At 43.4% G+C, this 18,268-nt stretch overlaps 1 protein-coding gene across 1 annotated transcript; it reads right to left on the reverse strand.

Moving 5' to 3' along the window:
- Nucleotides 1-3,630: 3,630 nt before the first annotated feature.
- Nucleotides 3,631-17,965, reverse strand: GCNT2 (glucosaminyl (N-acetyl) transferase 2, I-branching enzyme (I blood group)). The gene is made up of 3 exons (XM_010188249.1): nucleotides 17,044-17,965; nucleotides 4,999-5,091; nucleotides 3,631-3,821 (listed from the first exon to the last, which is right to left on the reverse strand). The coding sequence occupies exons 1-3, from the start codon at nucleotides 17,963-17,965 to the stop codon at nucleotides 3,631-3,633; spliced, it is 1,206 nt and encodes a 401-aa protein (XP_010186551.1).
- Between the last annotated feature and the right edge of the window lie 303 nt (nucleotides 17,966-18,268).

An 18,268-nucleotide genomic window follows, 5' to 3' on the forward strand; every position in this document is an offset into this window, starting at 1 on the left:
GAATTTTTCTATTCCATCCCATGTCATTAACCTCATGGTGCTGAGCTGCAGGGTGGAAAATGAGCACCTGATGGTGCCTGCTGGACCTGAAGAAATAGTGTGTCTGAGGAAGACAAAAACTTGGGAAGAAACTCCCCCATCCAACAGATACTTTCAAACCCTGTAGGAGAAAGTCTCCTTTAATTTGAAACTTGGCAAGCACCAGCCCTGTCAGCTCTATGTTCCATTGCAAGCCCAACTACTGTGTTGTAGAACCACAAAGCAGAGTACCCCATTTCTTGCAGAATTACCTACTTGCATTAACACACAAGTTAAACAAACGCTGATAATGAGTCCAAGATTTGCCTTAGGCTAAGATGATAGCAAGCAAGGGGTGAAGCAATGGTGATGTTTCTCCCCTACCACTGACAGAAAGTGCAATGCTAGCTCCTCCAGATGTCCTCTTCCTCTCCACCTTATGTATGAAGTGATGAAAGATGAATTCATACTGCTTCTCTCACTTATTTTTTTAATATACTGAATATTTAAATGCTAGGGAATGAAGGAAAAATGCTGCAGTATTTAGAACAGGCACAGAAGATTCCAGGGTCTTGGAGCTGCTCATACAGCATCATATGATGTGTAAAAAGGTCCTTAATGTTAGGAACAAAGAAAGAGGACTGATGATTTTCATTCATAGGCATGAATCCTAACATGTGACCCCAAAGTGATGACAGCCCATGCAGATGTACTTGTTATGACTTCAGAGCTTTGTCTGGTGGGGTTCTGAGCCCCTCTAGCATGGCTTCCCTGTGCTGCCTGTTCCCATGCTTGTTTCACTGTCTGCTGAGTCAAGAGGCTGCAGTTGCACATGCCTTAAATCTTATTGTGATATTTTGGCTCCTTGGGCGAGGCATATGCAAGTCATTAGGATATCAATAAGCAGAAAGGCATCCAGTGGATTGTGTAGGCAAGTCAAGTCAAACTTACGGCAGTGGAAAGTCTGACCCACTTGGAAAACCCTTTAAAGAGAGCAAGTGCTTTATGTGCCCCAGCTCTGTCAGCTTCAGGTACAGATGTGGGTTACTCAGAGAGTGAGCTTGCTCTACAGAGGTTCACCACAGTTGCTGAACTGAATCACTGTTGTTACTGTTGTGCACAGGACCCTAACCCTCCATAGTGTCCTTCCTACCAGTCGCCATCTCCAGTTTTTCATCTTTACTGCTATTCCAAGTACTGCTAATACTGTTAGGTCACATTGGCCCAGATGCATTTCTTGAGATTGGCTGCCGAATGTTGTTCTGTTCCCTCTTTTCTTTCCACATCACTTCACAAATGGTGATTAACTGTGATGTTTTTTCTTTGAAAAAAGAAAGAAGTGGCTGGTGAAGCAGGTGTTGCACCCCAAAGTCAGGCACACAATGTAAACAAATTAATTGACGTCGAGGAAAACATAACATGGAGTAGCAGTCATGAAAAAATAGCCCTCTAAATCACGGCTGGATGGAAATGTAGGTCTCTCAATAGTCAAACCAGCTCTGATGTTTTTCTGGGTTCTCACTTAAAAAGGTAATACAATCCAATCTTAAAATATCTGTATTTGTTCAGGCTCAGAGTGCAACATCCTTTTATATCCATGGTTTCAAAGTACCAAGAAAATTGTTTTTGCTGTTCGGTGATATTTTGCCATTTGCCTGTGGAGTCTGAACTGTGAAATGTAATTAAGCTTGTACTCTGTGATACTTTAAATAGTCACATAAAATGGTGAGGAGGCCTTTATTTTATTTGGGACCTTTCAATCTGTGATATAATTCAACTTGATAAAACAAAGGGGCACCTGGTTCCAGACCTCTCAAATTGGACACCCTAAAACTACTTTATGAAAAGAGCTACTTGCTGACATACTACTTTCTTCAGCTGCTGCCACAGCAGCAAACGAGAAGAGCCCTCTTCTTCTCCGCTCCCCAAAAAACTGAACAGGATTTCCACCAGAGTTCTGCTCTGGAGATAAATTCTCATTGCCTTTCTGCAGCAATCGGCACTATTAGGTGTTGGCCGCTATAAATGCAGAATAAGCTGATTGAGGCAGATCCTGCCTGTTCAGACTCTTCCCTAGGGGGTACCAGCCGTGGTTCAGGATGTCTGAATATGATGTGTTGTCATTTCTGAACTGCTGCAGGTTGCAATCCAGTGTACTAAAAGACCCTGCAATTAGTAATGGTTTAATAAAGTTGATAATAAAAGGCTGTTATTCAAGAGATAATCTTTGAGACATCTTTGCTTGTTTAGAAGAGGGACAGGAGAGCAGCACACAGTCTCCTTAAATTCAGGCATCCCAATTTATACTGCCTCCATACTGCTAACTTGGTCTCTCAACACTGCTGCTAAAAAGCCACGTAAATTCAACCATCCTAGATACAGGACAAAGCACTCATAGTTTTGCTTCCTTGTTTTGTTTTTTAGGACACAATGTCCAACACCCATAATTTTTACCTTCTGTTTGTCATACTAAAATATTCCCGAGCACTGATCTTTTTCTCTGCAGGATGCCTAGTCTGTTGTGAGGATTATGTAGCTTGGGAAGAGAAAATCAGCTCATACATTTGATGGCCTCCCTCTAGTGGCTGATATTGGGGAATAAAAATAGGGCTGTGATGAAGTGAACCCTAAGGTTTACTACATGCATTAACCATTATGTTAAGAAGAAAATAAGTAAACTTGGGAAGAAAGCTCCTGCCATATCAAAATATGACATAGAGTTACTGAGTTGTTGCCAAAGATCAGTTACTGGTCTTTCAGTCCTGAAAATATTTAACTTGCTACATCCTTACCCACTTTCCCTCTCTCCGTGTCCTTTCATGTGGTCATCTAAGACCACTGATGGGCCAAAATCTGCATGAAGAGAGGTTTTTAAATTTCCTATTAGTTGGCCAAGAACGACAAATATGCAAGCCCTTGATTTTCCAGACATGAAGAAGGGCTCCTATGCTTGAAGGTCTATCTAATTTTCCTAACCACACTCACTGATCTAGTAAAAGATGCTGTTTTGTCTTACAAACTTTGTCTCAACAGATATTTAAAGAACAAGTAAGATCTGGAAAGTGTAGCATCTTTCTTTCCATTCCAGTGCTTTCCCGTTGGTTCTCTGCAGTAAATTATCAGTATCTTTGACAAAATGGTATCTGTATGTACAGCCACCGGTTGTGTTCCTGCTTTTGAGATCTTGCTGACTGTAGCTCATTACCTTTTTGCTTACCAATGTGCACACTCATCTTTTAGACACAAGAATGCCAGGCATGAGTGACTCAGTATATAATTTTATAGAAAAAATAGCAAAGACAGCAGAGCAAGATAAAAGCTGGAACCGGAAAACAGCTCATTAAAAATGGCAGAAATGCAAAGGTCCTCCAGCTACAAGAGAAGCTTTGTCCTGGTGTCTCTTTTTTGGATCTCTTGCACTTTGGCCTCTGAGTGTTAAGTGGAAGGTGAGATTTGCAGGCAGTGTGAGATAAGCCAACTCAAGATGCATCTGCAGAACATCCTACATAAACCTGTCTCATGAGTTTATGTTTCTGGCACAGCAGAAATTAAGACGGTTACTACTGTTCTCTTGACTGCTTTTATTGATGTTGTAGTCTGGGGTTTTGCGAGCTAAAAATACCAGTGGGGTTCCACCTGAACCTCACTCTGGGACAAGGTTCTCTGCCGATGCCTCAGCTCCAGGCACTCCACAGTCAGGGGGTATGTTTTAAGCTCAAACTTATTTGCAAACATACAGGTGGAGTTAAAAAGCCACTTGAGGTCACCTGTTCCATATACACAGATGCCTCTGACGTAATGGCCTGCCAAAAGAAAAAAAGCAGTGTCAGAATCAAGGATCCAAATCATTCTTTTTGATAAGTTTTATCTGCAAAGCCACTAAAAATAATCACCTACACAACAAACATGCTAAAAGGCCTACTGGACATGCAATAGGAATAAGTATGAATAATGGGATGAAATGAAGAAAGTTACTTCAGAATAGATAATGAGCAAAATATGGAGATAGCTCAGAAAAGAAGTGTTACTACTTGAAACTCTTTCTCAGACAAAGGAGAATTTATCATCAGAGGGGAATTTCCTTCTATCAGTGAGAAGAAACTGAAACTTTTACTCATATTAGATTTTACACTAACTAATTCTGGGTGATAGTGTAATTTCACTGATTGCAATGTAGCTGTTGCAATGCCAATGTGAAACTGTTTTAACTGAAGCTGACTGAAAGTCTCAAAATTTTTCTCCTCAATTCAAATGCTTATGTTATGAATTAAGAATTCTTTAAATAAAAATTATATTATTAACATTTTGGCATTCCCTTTCTCATCTCATTTGGATATGTCACAAGTAGCAGCAGCATGCAATATAAAAAGCAATGACTGAAAAAATCAAGTGTGCCGTAGAAAGTTTTCTACTGCTAATGTCACATCATGAAGTGACATGACATAGGAAAACTCAAAGTGCAACCATCACCATCAGCTCGTAGCTTCTTAGGTTCCTCATCAGCTGTAGGTCTGGCAGACATCAGTGCCCAGCAGAGAGCTGAGATTTGTCTGAGCTCATGTAGGACACCTGCCCTGCACACTGCTGCTGGCTCTAGAGCATCTGCATCCCAGCATGGGAAGTACATGTGGGCTATTCCCTCTCACCTGGGAGAAAATTCCCTCAAAGCCTTCAAGAAAATCATCAGCTAACTCCTGTGAGCCCTAAGCACTGACAAATGCCCCCTTTCCAAGGTTGATATATTCTATGACATTCCTGATGAATAAGCAACTGATCCAGCTTTATCACTGTTTATGTGGCTACTATCATTCAGATATGGACTATGAAGGAGATGACCCCTTTTTAATGTCTTCTTTCCAATGCGGTGCTATCTACAGACTGTCTCACATTATGCTTAGAAGCTGTAGGAGTACAGGAACAGGTTGAGTGTTTTTCACTATATGAACGGGAAGAAGAAATAGAGAAAAATGTGCACATTACCATGACAGCCTCCATGGCTCTCTTCCATATCAATCCACTTCACTGCTTTCAGGTCGCCTTCCCATGATGCATTGGGCATGGACCCTGGGACACCTGCAATTAGATAGCAGCAAATCAAATATTTAGTTATTCTAACAGCTATGTGTTCAGGTTTATGTCCACTCTCTGGGAGCTTTCTCCACAGAACTGGTATGAAATTCGTAGGGATATGCATCAAAAGAAGGCTGGCTGCTAACCTTGTTGTCAAGTTTCTTCCTTGAAAGTAGCTTTCATGATATAAACAAGATGTCAGCCCAAGAGATCTAAACATTTCACTTGAGAAATAAAATCCCTCTTTTGTGACAGCCTCAGCATGATACTGTATGCAGTACCATCACTCATGTCACCTTCCCAACCAGCACTGCCCTCCAAGGGCACTGGGCCACCAACACCTAGTACCTTCACATGAATTTAGTGGTTTGTTGTTTTTTTTTAAGAAAAAAGCTAACAGAACAAATTGAATTCATTCATAACTGGATGGAGTTGCTGAAACCAAATTATAACCCATAATGTTATATAATAATATGTATTAGTCTAGGCAGATCACAGGACCTAGCTAGAAGATAAACTGGTAAGAGGACCTCTCCTTGTCAGTAAATTATCAAGTCCTGCTAAAACCTGGCAAACATTCATTTTGAGTAATTGAGGGAGAAATGCTGAGCACACAGTATTTGCTGAAGAGTAAACAGGCAACCTGTATGCGATGTGTAGGCAGCTGCTGTGAGTCAAGGGAATTTTTGGTATCTTCAGTGCAAGGAAGTAACTATAGCAGATCATGGCCATGGGATGAAGTCTTTGCCTTTGAAAGCAAAAGCTGATCAGGTAGGTACAGCTAGGAAAACCTCTGTGCCTGATCTGTACTGCAGTATCATATTCAATTCAGTGAAAGAAGTTCACTGAAGTACTTCCTAAAACTGTATTCAGAATACGGGGGGGGGGGGGGAAACCCCAAACCAAATCAAACCAACCAAACAAACCTAAAGGTATAAAATAATAGAAGTTTCCTATGAACTCATCCCTTTCAGTAAATTTTATCTTTTGTATCTGCTCAATTGGTTGTTGAAGAACAAAAAATAATACAGACTGTATAACTGCCACCCGATGTGCAAACGACTTTGTTCAGAAAAGCTGGAAATGCCTCAATTTCTCACAGTAGCACAAACACTTGTATAGAACTTATTTGCCTGCTTGGAAAAAACTAACCATCTTTTATTCTTTCCTGCACAGCAAGCAACAACTGATGCTCTACCGGAGCTATCAAAAAGAAGAACAGGCAACGTGTGGGGAGTCAACATGCACACCAGCAGATAGAAAAACATAGATGTTATTTCTGCTTTCTCCTAATGAAGCTGAAAACTAAGGAAAAGACTGAGATTGAGGAGAAGTGCATTGAAGGACAAACGAGACGCTAAAGGCAATGTATAATGTTGGGGGGTTGGATTTGGGGAGGGTTTTTTTTTTGAGAAATTGGATGGGATAAATGTTAAATGTCAAGGTTTTTTCTGTTTGCTTGCTTTGTTCTGTGTTTTTAAGGATAGCTTGTTCCTGGTAAGTATGGATGGTTGTTTGCAAATACCGAGTCATGACTTTTATATCAGACGTAAAAAGACTGTATGATCCATCAGCAGAACCAACATAGCACTTTGCCATAAACAGAGATATGTGGCAGCTATAACCAAAATTTCATTACTTTATTTCTCCTCCTCTGTATATTGAGCCATTATCAAATAAAATAACATGCCAGAAAGTGTGGTTTTGTCTTGGGGAAAATGCAGAAAAAGTTACTCTTCCACATAAAGCATTAAGCTGAAGATAACACTTTATAAAAGACAAAAAGAGACAGTGATTACAGGGGATAAACACTTTAAATGGCATAGAATGTGCATTACCATCCCAAATTAAAAACCTGTTCATAACAGATGACTGTAAATGAGGTGTGTGGAAAGATTTGGAAAATGCTGACAGAGTGGGAAAGCAGAAATGAATGACAAAACAGGAACAGCTTCAGAACATCCACAAAAATACTGGAAGGCACTACCTTCCAGGAATACAAAACTACTGACTTCACATTATTCACCATCCCCAAAATTGAGTAAACTAGGCATTTCTGTAAGTTAATTAAAGAGTGGGAAAGTGTAGCTCTGAGAAAAAAAATGTGGATTTAACATGTTTTCCTTTAAATATCTGTTTGAGTGACTGGTTTCAGACTCAGAAGCTTTTCTGGGGACCTGTTCTTATAAAGTTTGTCTGAAAAATGCTGCTGATAGTGAAAGTTCATACAAACTTTGACATGAGTTGCTCACTCTACTTCTGTCCAGCTCTCATCTCCCACGCCATTGAGGTTAGCAGAATTTTGTCCCCTGAGCACTACCCTGGAAATGAGTTTGCCACCACCAGGTCTTGGGAACAGCCACCACCAGAATGGCACCACTTGAGTGTGAAGACAGTCACAAGTGATTGGAAAGACAGACCAACCCCTCCAATGCCTTAAATGTCATGTCTTCCTTTGGTGGCAGAGTTTTAGAGGCAGGTAAAACACTGCTTCAGAGGCTGAACCTCATCCACAAGACAAAGGCAACACAACCTCCTTCTCTGCTAAGCCCTTCCTATTTTTTTGGCATTGCAATTCCAGTGAGAATTGATCTGCATGCGTTGGCTCCAAGAGGTAGCCCACTCCCTTTCCTCCTTGCATCACTACCATGTATTATGCAGACAACATCTGCAGCTTGCACAAAATAAGCCACCATGTCAGCCTTTCTGTAATGTGCACATAAACTGACACTGGGCTAGAAATCTTGCAGGATAAAAGGCTGCCTGATTTGCCTTGACTTTCCAAGTCCCAGCCAACACATTGATTAAAACCTAGGTGCCAACAGAGTTGTCTTCATCAGTCTCCTAAGCAGAATGTGCTTCCTCATCAGCATCTCTTTCTAGGGAAGGAGACAAATTCTTTACATTTCTATGCCACTACCTGATCCAAGCTCTTCTCCAGCATTTTATAAGCTGGTGCACTAGAGTTTGTGCTTCAGAAATCTGCCTGAAATGGCATACATATAATCTTTGGGAATATTTTTCTGCAAGACCTGGTTGAAGTCAACCATAACTTTCACTGGACTTTGGGGCTATGTATTTATGTTTAGGAAACACACAGGGCTTGGAATGGGTCATGTGTAGGTGGGCAAGAGCATACCCTCTCCCCTACAAGTGAAGGCATGCAGCCCAGGAGTGTATGAGAGGAATCTGGAAATTCACAAACTCCTTTGGTGGCTTTTGGAGAAGCAAGATGGTACAAGGAAGTACACATGAGATTAGTGAGCCAGTATGGCCGAAGAGGGTGAAAGCCAAGTGGATGCCAAGCTGCATCCCTGAGTCTTCTTGAGGCAGAGCAGCTAAGCAGGAAGCATGTGGTGGCCCTGAGCCCATGACACTGCAAAGCCCACCATCCCTGGGGACCTCCCTTACCCAGTCATGGGTGTTGTTCCCACTAGAAGACAGCTCAGAGGCCAGAGCATCAGACTCAAGGAGGATCTGAATGACTTCCTTCCTTCCATCAGTGGCACCAACATGGGCTGTCACCTGCCTGGATGTTATGAAACAATGAAAGTAGCAACAATGCCCTGGTGGGCACCACCAAGAGCCACAGCTGGAGAGGTGAGCAGTGGTGGTCACCAACCAGAAAGAGCTGGCACCAGGCAATGGGCAAGTTGACTCTGCCATAGAGCAACTGCTCCACCTTGGAGGCAAGGAAGGTTTTGGAGATGCAGCCCACCAGGTGCCACACTGCCTGATGGAAGGGAACTGGAGCCTTGGCATCTACATGGATGCAGTGGACATGTTGGGGCACGTACACCACCCTGAAGAGTCACCCAAAGGTCTCAAACTCCTTCTACAGGGTCACGACATAGGTGACAGGGAAGGCTGTCTTCTCTGCCGAGAGGGCACAGGTGATGTAGTGACTGCAGGACATATAAGCACTGCAAGAGGCTGCTTCTGGTGCTGAATACCTGGTGCCCAGCTAGCAGTGTGCCACACGCTCGCTCCAGAGCCGTTGCCTCTGAGGAGCCCCCGCTGCCCACCACTTGTCACCCGCTCTGCTGCAGCCACACAGCAGTGCCCAGCAACACCATGGTGGCCACTAGCAGCCACACAGTCCGCCGCCATCTCATGGCCCACACCATCAGCCTTGGCCTATCCCTGGCCTGGCTGGCACCACACTGGTGGTCTCAGGCTGAAAAGACACAAATGTGAGGCTGACCCATGAAACGCACACCTCCCGCCCTTGGGAAGCGAAGGGCAGTCACCACCACCCACAGCTGGCCCAGAGCCTCAGGGTGCTCCCTGCATCTGCCGCCTTCAGGGCAAGTTTCCAGATAGAGCCCCGAGGCTAGTGCTGGTGGTGCTGGGGACAAGGGAGGACAAGAGGAGGACAAGATAGTGCCCCGCAGGACAGCTGTGCCTTCTCATGCTGGCCACCACACTAGCAACACTCCTAGCTGCATGAGAAGTCCCACTCATAGACACAGGGCTTCACTCTCAGGTTCATCCAATCTATTTTAGTAACTTCTCAGTTCTTCAACATTAAATTGGGTTTGATTTGGGTTTTTTTTTCAACTTCTGTCATTTTACAGAACTGCAGTAGGAAGAAAAAAGTTAACTTGTCAGTATTAGGTGGATGAAGAAAAGCTGATGAGCAAATGCCGGTAGGATGGAAATGGTCATCTCTTAATCCTGTACAGCAACAAGAATTTATTTGACCAGGATCATAAGACAGCATGCAAGAATGATTTTCTCTGAAATCCTAGTTTGTCTGTTTTCTTGTTTGTCCTGTGAGACAAGTTCTCCCACCTGTCCATGGGAGAGAGTGGTGGCTGCTAAATATATGGGGAAGTCCTCAGAAGAAGAGATTTTCTTTCAAGACAGGAGAATGAAGCAAAGGAGTCCAAGTCCAGTTGTTAGCTGTGGCTTTTCAAAAGATCTTCTTGAAGACATACGCTTACTTGTCCCGTTATCACGAAGTAGTGTTCTAGTGAGCAGCACACAATTTGTTGTGAAGCAAAGTAATGCTCCTTTTGAAAGCAACACTTAAATTCCAATGGCTGCAAATTGCACAGACTAAACCTTGCTTTAAGTTATACCTTCTCAGATTAAATATAATGTCAGAATGGTGGAGAGAGGAGAAGAGTAATTTTTCAGGAAATTCTGCTATGAAGAGGGTGTTTTTGTGATTGCTGCAACTGCATTGCCACACCTTCCATTAAGCAGGTTTTGCAAAAAGAGGTTTTTGATGTTGAGATTACAACAGCTTTACAGGCATGAGACTCAATAAGTCACAGGAAAATCCCTTTTTTTAAATAGTTATTTCTATGAGAAGTTCTTGCTCAATCAGGAAGTTTCATCAAAATGGAGAATAAGAACAAAAGAGCAAGGATTATTTATATGAGTAATAATACAGACAGAGGTACAAAATACCTTTTTTCTAGAACAAAGAAAGGAACATTTTTAACAGACTCAACAGAAATGCAGTGGTGCATATGAATATAGAGTGTGTGTTACAGAGAAGGTTGGTCCAAGAGCCTGTCTACAAACAACAGGGGGATGGAGAGTTACCAAAGTAGTTATGAATTAATAAGTTGCTGCAGCAAGAAGTCCAGTGCAAGCTAAAATATCTTAGGGGCAGGTGGGATGGGGAAAGGTGTCTCTTTGTACAAGCAAAGAGTCATATAAAAACTTAAAAATAAGGAATTGACTAATCTGATTGATCAATGTGCTAGCAATGCTACTCAGAATTTTCTGATATTAGTCTTGTATCTCACACCCACATCCAAGGCATGTGAATGAGATGTTCCTTGAGAGCCACCAGCTCTCAGTTGGATGTGAAGTTACTGCTTCAGATAAACAGCAGTAAAATTTTGACAAGGACAACTCCCATCTTGAGAGCATACTAGCTTGAGTCACAGCATTACCCATCACATATCTGCCATTACCTGAGACATACTGTATGCCAGCTGTCTTCCTTATTTTAATGTCTACCATTCAGCTCCCAGCTGAGGAATTACCATTAGGAAGGAGCAGATACATTTTCAAAGTTTGGTAGTGGCTGAACGCTTCACTTGGAAACAAAATTATCCATCATTTTCATTCCTTCCTGATCACTTACAAAATGAAGAAATATGTTAGTTACCTTCATCCTGCTCAGAGAGAGATAAGGGGATTCTGAGTCTTTGCACTTAGACACAATATAGAACTGTGTCAACAACACTTAGAATTGTGGTAGGCACACACTGGGGTGAATCCCTGCAAAAGAAGTCAGAAGCTAGAATCCTTGGAGAAACAGGCACGAGCTAGAATGTAAAACCATCTTCCATGTCAGTTCCTAATTTCCATGTCAGATCAGCAGCCACAGGAGAAAGAAGCTCACTCAAAGAGGCCGAGGTCGACAAGTGCTACTCCTGATCTCTGTGGAGGGATGTGCATGACCTGGGCACATCCTAGAGGCAGGATCATGCTCTCTATGGGTGGCCAGGTGAATTTAGCGCTGGCCAGGATGAGAGCAGAGAAGAGAGGTGCGTTACTGTGGCTAACAGCTGGCATGGCTGCTAACCAGCTTGCACTCCATGTAAGAGCAAACCACCTCAGAACTGTAGCTTTTGCACTCTATCATGACAGAAACTCAAGAATTGCTGAGCATGGCACTATTGCTACATCACCAGCATTTTGGGAAACAGAAAGGATCCATGAGTTAGAGTATTTTCATGGAAGCTTAGAAGGGCTGCTCTAGCATGGCAAGATGCATCTAGAACCTTGCTCAGTTGCCAGAACATAACTGGACAGGGAATGAGTGGGTGATTTCTGTAATAGCCAGTTACTACATGGAAACTTTCCCTTGCAACTCATAGCCTGAGGGGACTGCTAAAGATTAACAGCTCTTATCATGGTCATGCTGTACTCATTGCATCTGTGCAAAACTGAGACAGATGCCCTGGACAAGTGATCCCTCTGTAGCCTAGTGTGGCCCACCTCTGCCCTGCCATATATGCCTCTGAGTTGGAGACATTGGTATAGGGATTGGGGTGAGGTAGAAAAACTAGTGTGCCTGGATGCGAGTGTTCTCTTGGCAGGGGGACGGGGGGTGGCTTGTGATATCCAGGAATGAGTGCCAGAACTTGCAATCTCCTGCACTTACCATTAAACAAGGAAAGCAACAGAAAAGAGGAACATTGGAAAACAAATAAGCTGAACAAAGAAGTTCAGCACGGGAAAAATGGCAAAACATGGAGAGCAAGGCATCACCTAGCTACTTACGTAACGTGAGCCGTTGGCGCTTTGGAATCTTCTACTGGCACACAGTTGCTGGTGTGCGCTTTGGGACTACGACTGTGCTTGGCAGTGGTAGCAGCTGTTTCCCGATTCAGACCCCTGTATCAGCCTTAGCTGCTGCAGTGCAGTAGATGTGCTGCTAATACACACCTTCTGGTCTGGTGCCACCAGAGAAGGAATCTCACACACTAAAATCATTAATTGCTTAATAAAACTGGTGTGCTGAAGGAGGGAACAGTTGGAGGGAAAGCGCTTCAGAAGAACACTTCTGCTCCCAACTAAAATATTAATTGTGTAATTACAATCAGAAAAGCAAACATGTCTGAGCAAAGCCTGCATCCAGAGGGCTGTGCTCTGTCTCTGCAGCAACGTGGTGCCTTTTGGAGGCATGCCGGCTAGTTGCTTGGCAATGATTCCTTATCTGTTTCCCTCAGTGGCAACGCCAGATGAAACTTATTCCTGAAGTTCTTGTTCCTTGTGTTTGTGGCTGTGCACAGGCTTCTCAGATGTGCTGATGCAATTTTCATGGAGATGCACAGTGAACCTCAGGGCACAGCAGCCTGCTAGGAATAATCCTTCCCCAAAAGCATCAGAATGCAGGTGCAAAACCCGATTTCTCCTGGTGATATCTGTGTTTCTTGTTATACCTACTATGCTTGTAGTATTCGGCCAGTTTGGATATTGCAATGCAACACTCCACTCTGCCTTTCCAGCGTATTCTCAGAAGAGTTGTTCCCTGAGAACAGCTGCCACACAGAGTAGCTGGACACGGGAAGGATAAGAACGGTGAAAGAGGCAATGACTCAGGTGGATTTCCCAAGCTTCAGTAACAGTTCTACTCTCTTTGTAACAGGGCGGAGAGGACCGAGGCCAACTTGCCAAGAGACAGTCAAGAGAGACTGCAGGAAAGACCTCACATAGTAAGTGCAGTGTGATGAGCTCCCTGGTCTGGATAAAATAGGACCTTCTTGGTATGTCTGAAACTGGGAGAAATTCCCTAAAATGAAACCTGAACAAGAAACTTGGAAATCAGGTAGTTGCAGGGGAGTAGGAAAGAGACTTGCTTTGCAGGTGCACATATGCGTTCAGCCACAGTGTTAAAAGAAGGAATGAGGATGGTGGTTAAAGTGCTCTGGGAGATGAGCCGTTTACCTAAATACTTACTGCTGGCCTCTGGAAAGTGATTCCCTGTCCTTGAAACATCCTGGCTGTTCATTCTCAGAACCACCACGCCCTTTCAGTCCTGCCAGCATAGCAGTTTATAGGACTATGTAGTGATTCAGGGCAAGGATTGATTGCAAATAAACTCTGACATTTTCCAAACTGGTGTTAACCCAGATCATTTAGTACAGAAGAATCCTCTCTATAGATTAACCTGATGCCAGCAGCACCTAGCAGAAATGCCGAAATAGAAAACATGCTATTTTTACAGGCTATTGCAGTAAACTACCTGTGGCAAACAGATTATGTTTGTTCTTCAGACTATGGGATAGTCTTTAAATGCATTTATTTTGGCTTTGAGGATGCTCTCTTGAACATTTCCTTATAGCTTACTTGTCAGTTGAAATGTGCATTGTGTAATCTTGAAGATTAAAACAGAAAAAGCTGTGGCTTGTTTCCTTGTGATCAATGTAAAAGGACTTCCTATAGGTAAAAGCTTTAGCAAAAAGACCTGAGCACATGGGTTTTAGACAGGCAAAGTTTGTAAGGGTGATATAACGCATGGGACTTTAAAGTTAAAGGTTATATCTCTGTATCCTCATTTCCTAGAAATATGTCTTAAATGCAACAATAAAAATACATTCAACTAGCACTGTTGGATTTCTCAAATATATCTTTTGTCTTTATTGGGATGAAAATTGTACAGAAATTGTTGATACTGACAAAGCTTGGGTAATGATTTTAAATATTTTGGCCCTACCCTTCCAAGCTCAGATGTTTAAAAAATGCCTGCATGCAGGTAGTGCTGTTCAAGGTGGCTTGAGCCAGGCTCATGGCTCACCACCACTGAAAGTAGGAGGTCAGGCTCCTGTTCCTCCTCTTCTTTTTACTCACATCTGCATCTTCACTCCCAGATTTTCTTTGAGCTGACTTCAATGCTTCACCGAGGCAATTCAATTCACAGACTCAGAAAAAAAGTAGATTGTTTTTCTTCAGAGCTAGTGAGTTGAATTGGCAAAGCAGCTGGCACAGGGCTAGTGGGCAGAAGGGAACAGGAAGGGATGAGCAGGAGACAGGAGAAAATTTCCTATTTTGGCAACAATGAGCTATTAGAGCTCAGCTGTCTTGTGCATTCTCACTCTTAGTAAAGAAACAGGGCTGGTGCAGAAGTGACAGTGCAACCATGCTCTGTTACTCCGCAGGTGAGCCAATTCTGAAAAAGCAGTTTAATCCAGTGCATTGGACTGGGAATGAGGTGTCAGCGCTCCAGTGCTGGCTCTGCCCATGGTGCAGTTTAAGACACTGGAAATATAATTTTGTTCCTTTCTGTCTGCTCCTCTTAATGGGAAATAATAGCACTGACGTGCCTTGTAAAGTCTGACGGCGTCTCTGAATAAGAAATGCAGCTATCACTTCTCCTGACCTTTATTTTCCCACTTGAACTATGTGTAAGTTACTAGTGGACCAATGTATGTGTATGTCAATGTACATACCAGTGTGTACCCTGGGGGATTATCATCACCTGAGGCTGCCTGTATCCCAAGTCATGCATATACTGTGACCCTATTACATGAAAGTGGGGACAGGACTTGGGCTTGGAAGAGAACTCAGTAAGGCTGCCCTGAAGGAGTCAGTAGCATGGTCTGTGGGTGCACACCTTTCCCATGGAGATCAGAACTTCCTTCTGCTCTGTACGAGCAGAGAGGGGAAGGATGGTTATGCTGCTGGCCTGGGATGTGACCACTAATCTGCACTGTAATGCTGTGTCCTTCTTGTGTGACCTGGGGGAAGTAATTTGGGGACAGTCACTTCAGGCCTACATACTTTACAAATACTTGCCCTTAATTTCCCCATGTTTCTCTTCCTTATCTGAAAAGTGACTTTCAAGAATTTTATGTCACACAGGAGTCACATGGGAGATAAGTGGCCTGAGATAAATACCAAAGGTAAGACTGCTATTTGAAAACCAACTGAATGGGAATTGAAAGTCTCTAGACTTTAATGGTCTAGAAAATAAATCTTGGTTTTCATTGCATGGCTCTGGTTAATCAGCATGTTATTTTAAGTTCTGGGGACTAAACAGTCTTTTTTACACTTTATCTGAACTGACATTAACATGACTGTCTGAAACCACAAGTATCTGTTTGGTTTAGCTCTTCTGTGATATGCTGTAAATCCAAACTGGTCCTTAAATGATCTCTCTGCTTGCCTGGAGGCCTTCAGTTATTTGTTCTAACACCTGGACCACTGTGTGACACTATTATCTCTCTTTGTATGCATGAAAAGCTAAAAGAAAGTGGCTTGGCCAAACCTGGCCAAGAGATTCTTTTGTTAGAGCCAGGAACCAAGTCCCAGGCTAACACTCCATGCACTGAGAGGGATTTCTCATCCCAGGGTTGCTCAGAGCTCTGGATAGACTCAGATACATTCAGATGAGACTTTCCATGCTATGCTTACAAGTTTTGATTCAAAGTCCTGGACAATGGCAGCCCTGAGTCCTGAGTACCTCTGTCAGAACTGTGTGGCCACTTTTGTTCACCCTAAAGTGATGGCAGAGAATAAAGGAAGAGGAAGAAAATGTATTTCCTGTGAAATATTTCATCTTTTTTAGATTCCTCCTTTGGATGCAACAAGAACAAGCACCAAAAAAATGTTACGCCAATGTGCAACACTGGAAAGCGTACAGTGATGATCATGGAAATAATCAACAAAATACACAGCCTGTGTAAGCCATACAGTGCAGTACAACAAATGGCAACCATATGAAGCTTTCTTACTGTGGAGAATGTATCTGGTCCCAGGTTTATTGCTTCTGAGACAATGGACTACTGTAAGATCACAGCAACCAGCTTCCTGGAAAAGTCTGCCAGCTACAAATAATATGTGCATAAATATCTCAATCAGTAAGTACTTATGCATCTTGTACATGCCAGTTGTATAATACAGTTATCGACAGAGCAAGTACTATTCTCAGGAAGAGTTGTGTGATAATTTGAAAGCAGACTGGCCTTGCAAAATGGACCCGTAGTCTGCTGCTTAGGTTGAAGTAGACATGCTCTGCCTCTCTGTCTTCATTTCCCACATGTTACAGTAAGGAAAGGATGGAAGAAAATAATACAGGAGAATAAATATATCCTTGCTTCCATTCCTCATATCCCTGCTTTGAGCTGCTGTGCAGCTCTAGGGAGTCAGGAGTACTAAAGTCCTACCAGGTTCTTCTAAAAGCAAAGTGAAATATCCAAGGATTTCAAATGAAACTTAGACCCCTTGAGCTTCTTCCTGCTCAGATGCAGACTGATAGTGCACATCCTGCACAGCACAGTCATCTCTTGCTCAGTGGCCAAAAAGGGCAAGTAAGCTTATTTGATGGATCAGTCTCTATATCAATTTTGAACCAATGAAATTTTTCATCTAGGCTTTGTCAAAATCAGCCTCAGATATATGTCTCTGTGTGTCTGTGCACCCACATGTGAACCCACATGTGCACCTGTGTCTATCTACAGAAAACAAAAGTGAAAGTGTACTCACCTGGGATCCTGTTGAGCGTCACCCAGAAGTGCTCATCAGGGCTGTAGGTGTCCTCAGACCAGGCCAGCAGATCAATGGCACGCTGATCCTGAAGCACAAACTCTACAAAAGGCCGGGTGAGGGCCACGTATGCAGAGCCAAAATAGACGGTCAAGTTGTGCGGCGGAGGATCTTTGCGCACAAATGTCCACAACATGAAAGAAAAGAGAGAATACAATTGCTCCCTGTGCACATATTTGGTGCGTGCAGTGACATGGGGGGGAGGCAGCACCCCAGGGGTGATGTTCTTCCCCCCGAGACCCTTCAGCCGCTGAACAATCTCCCTGTTGGTCTTCAAGGGGAAGTCCTGGCCGCAGGTGTTGATCAGGTAGTGCCAGGGCACGGCTGAGGCCAGCAGATCTCTCATGCAGTGGAGGTCAGCCCGCAGGCGAGAGGCACCACCGTAGACCACCCGCTCTGCCCGAGAGGCAAGGAAGGCATTTGGGAAGCAGCCCACCAGACGTTGCACTGCCTGATGGAAAGGGGCTGGTGCCTTGGTGTCCACATGGACACAGTAGACATTCTGGGGCATGTACACCGCCCTGAAGAGCCGCTCGAAGGTCTCGAAGTCCTTGTGCAGGGTCATAACGTAGGCGATGGGGAAGGCAGCCTCCTCGGCTGAGAGGGCGCGGGTGATGTAGTGGTTCTGCGTGATGTATTCCATGCAACCGAATTCTCTGAATGATGTTTTTAAGGTGTTTTCCTTCAGAAAGAGCGCCTTATCCTCAGTAAGTGCTTTACAGGCTTCTGCTAAAGTTGAACTCATCGAGAAGTTCAGCCTCCTCAGAGATTTTTGTGCATGCAAATTAATAGCATAGAAAACAAGTGGAAGTGAAACACTGAGAATCAGGACAGCAAAGAAGCAGTATCTGAGGGTATTCATTGCTGCTCAGAAAAAGTCTCACTTGAAATATTGCAGAGAGGTCGGATCAGACTCCACAAACATGTTGTTTTGCTCTCTGCGCTTGCTTCCTGCCGGAGAGCGCACGCATCTGTTTGATACATAGTATGCGTCTGCTGCTCTTACTTTCAATACTAATAGCTTTGCAGTCATCATTGGTGTGGCAGCAGCATAAGTAGCAAACAGTTTGCAGATGAAAGTGGCTTTGCAGTACCTTGAAGATTAAACAGAGGAATTGCATAATTACTGTCTTGCTAATGAAGCGTCAGCACCACATATTTCACA

The sequence above is a fragment of the Mesitornis unicolor genome, unplaced genomic scaffold (genome assembly GCF_000695765.1).
Source record: "Mesitornis unicolor isolate BGI_N332 unplaced genomic scaffold, ASM69576v1 scaffold12817, whole genome shotgun sequence".
NCBI lineage: Eukaryota > Metazoa > Chordata > Aves > Mesitornithiformes > Mesitornithidae > Mesitornis > Mesitornis unicolor.

What these genes read in the sequence shown, in the direction of transcription:
- GCNT2 (XM_010188249.1), bottom strand. Translation starts at nt 17,965, where the DNA reads ATGAATACCCTCAGATACTGCTTCTTTGCTGTCCTGATTCTCAGTGTT. An exon ending in GACGCTCAACAGGATCCCAG is followed by an intron (nt 5,092 to 17,043) that starts GTGAGTACACTT and finishes ATCTAATTGCAG; the next exon opens with GTGTCCCAGGGTCCATGCCC. An exon ending in GAGCCATGGAGGCTGTCATG is followed by an intron (nt 3,822 to 4,998) that starts GTAATGTGCACA and finishes TTCTTTTGGCAG; the next exon opens with GCCATTACGTCAGAGGCATC.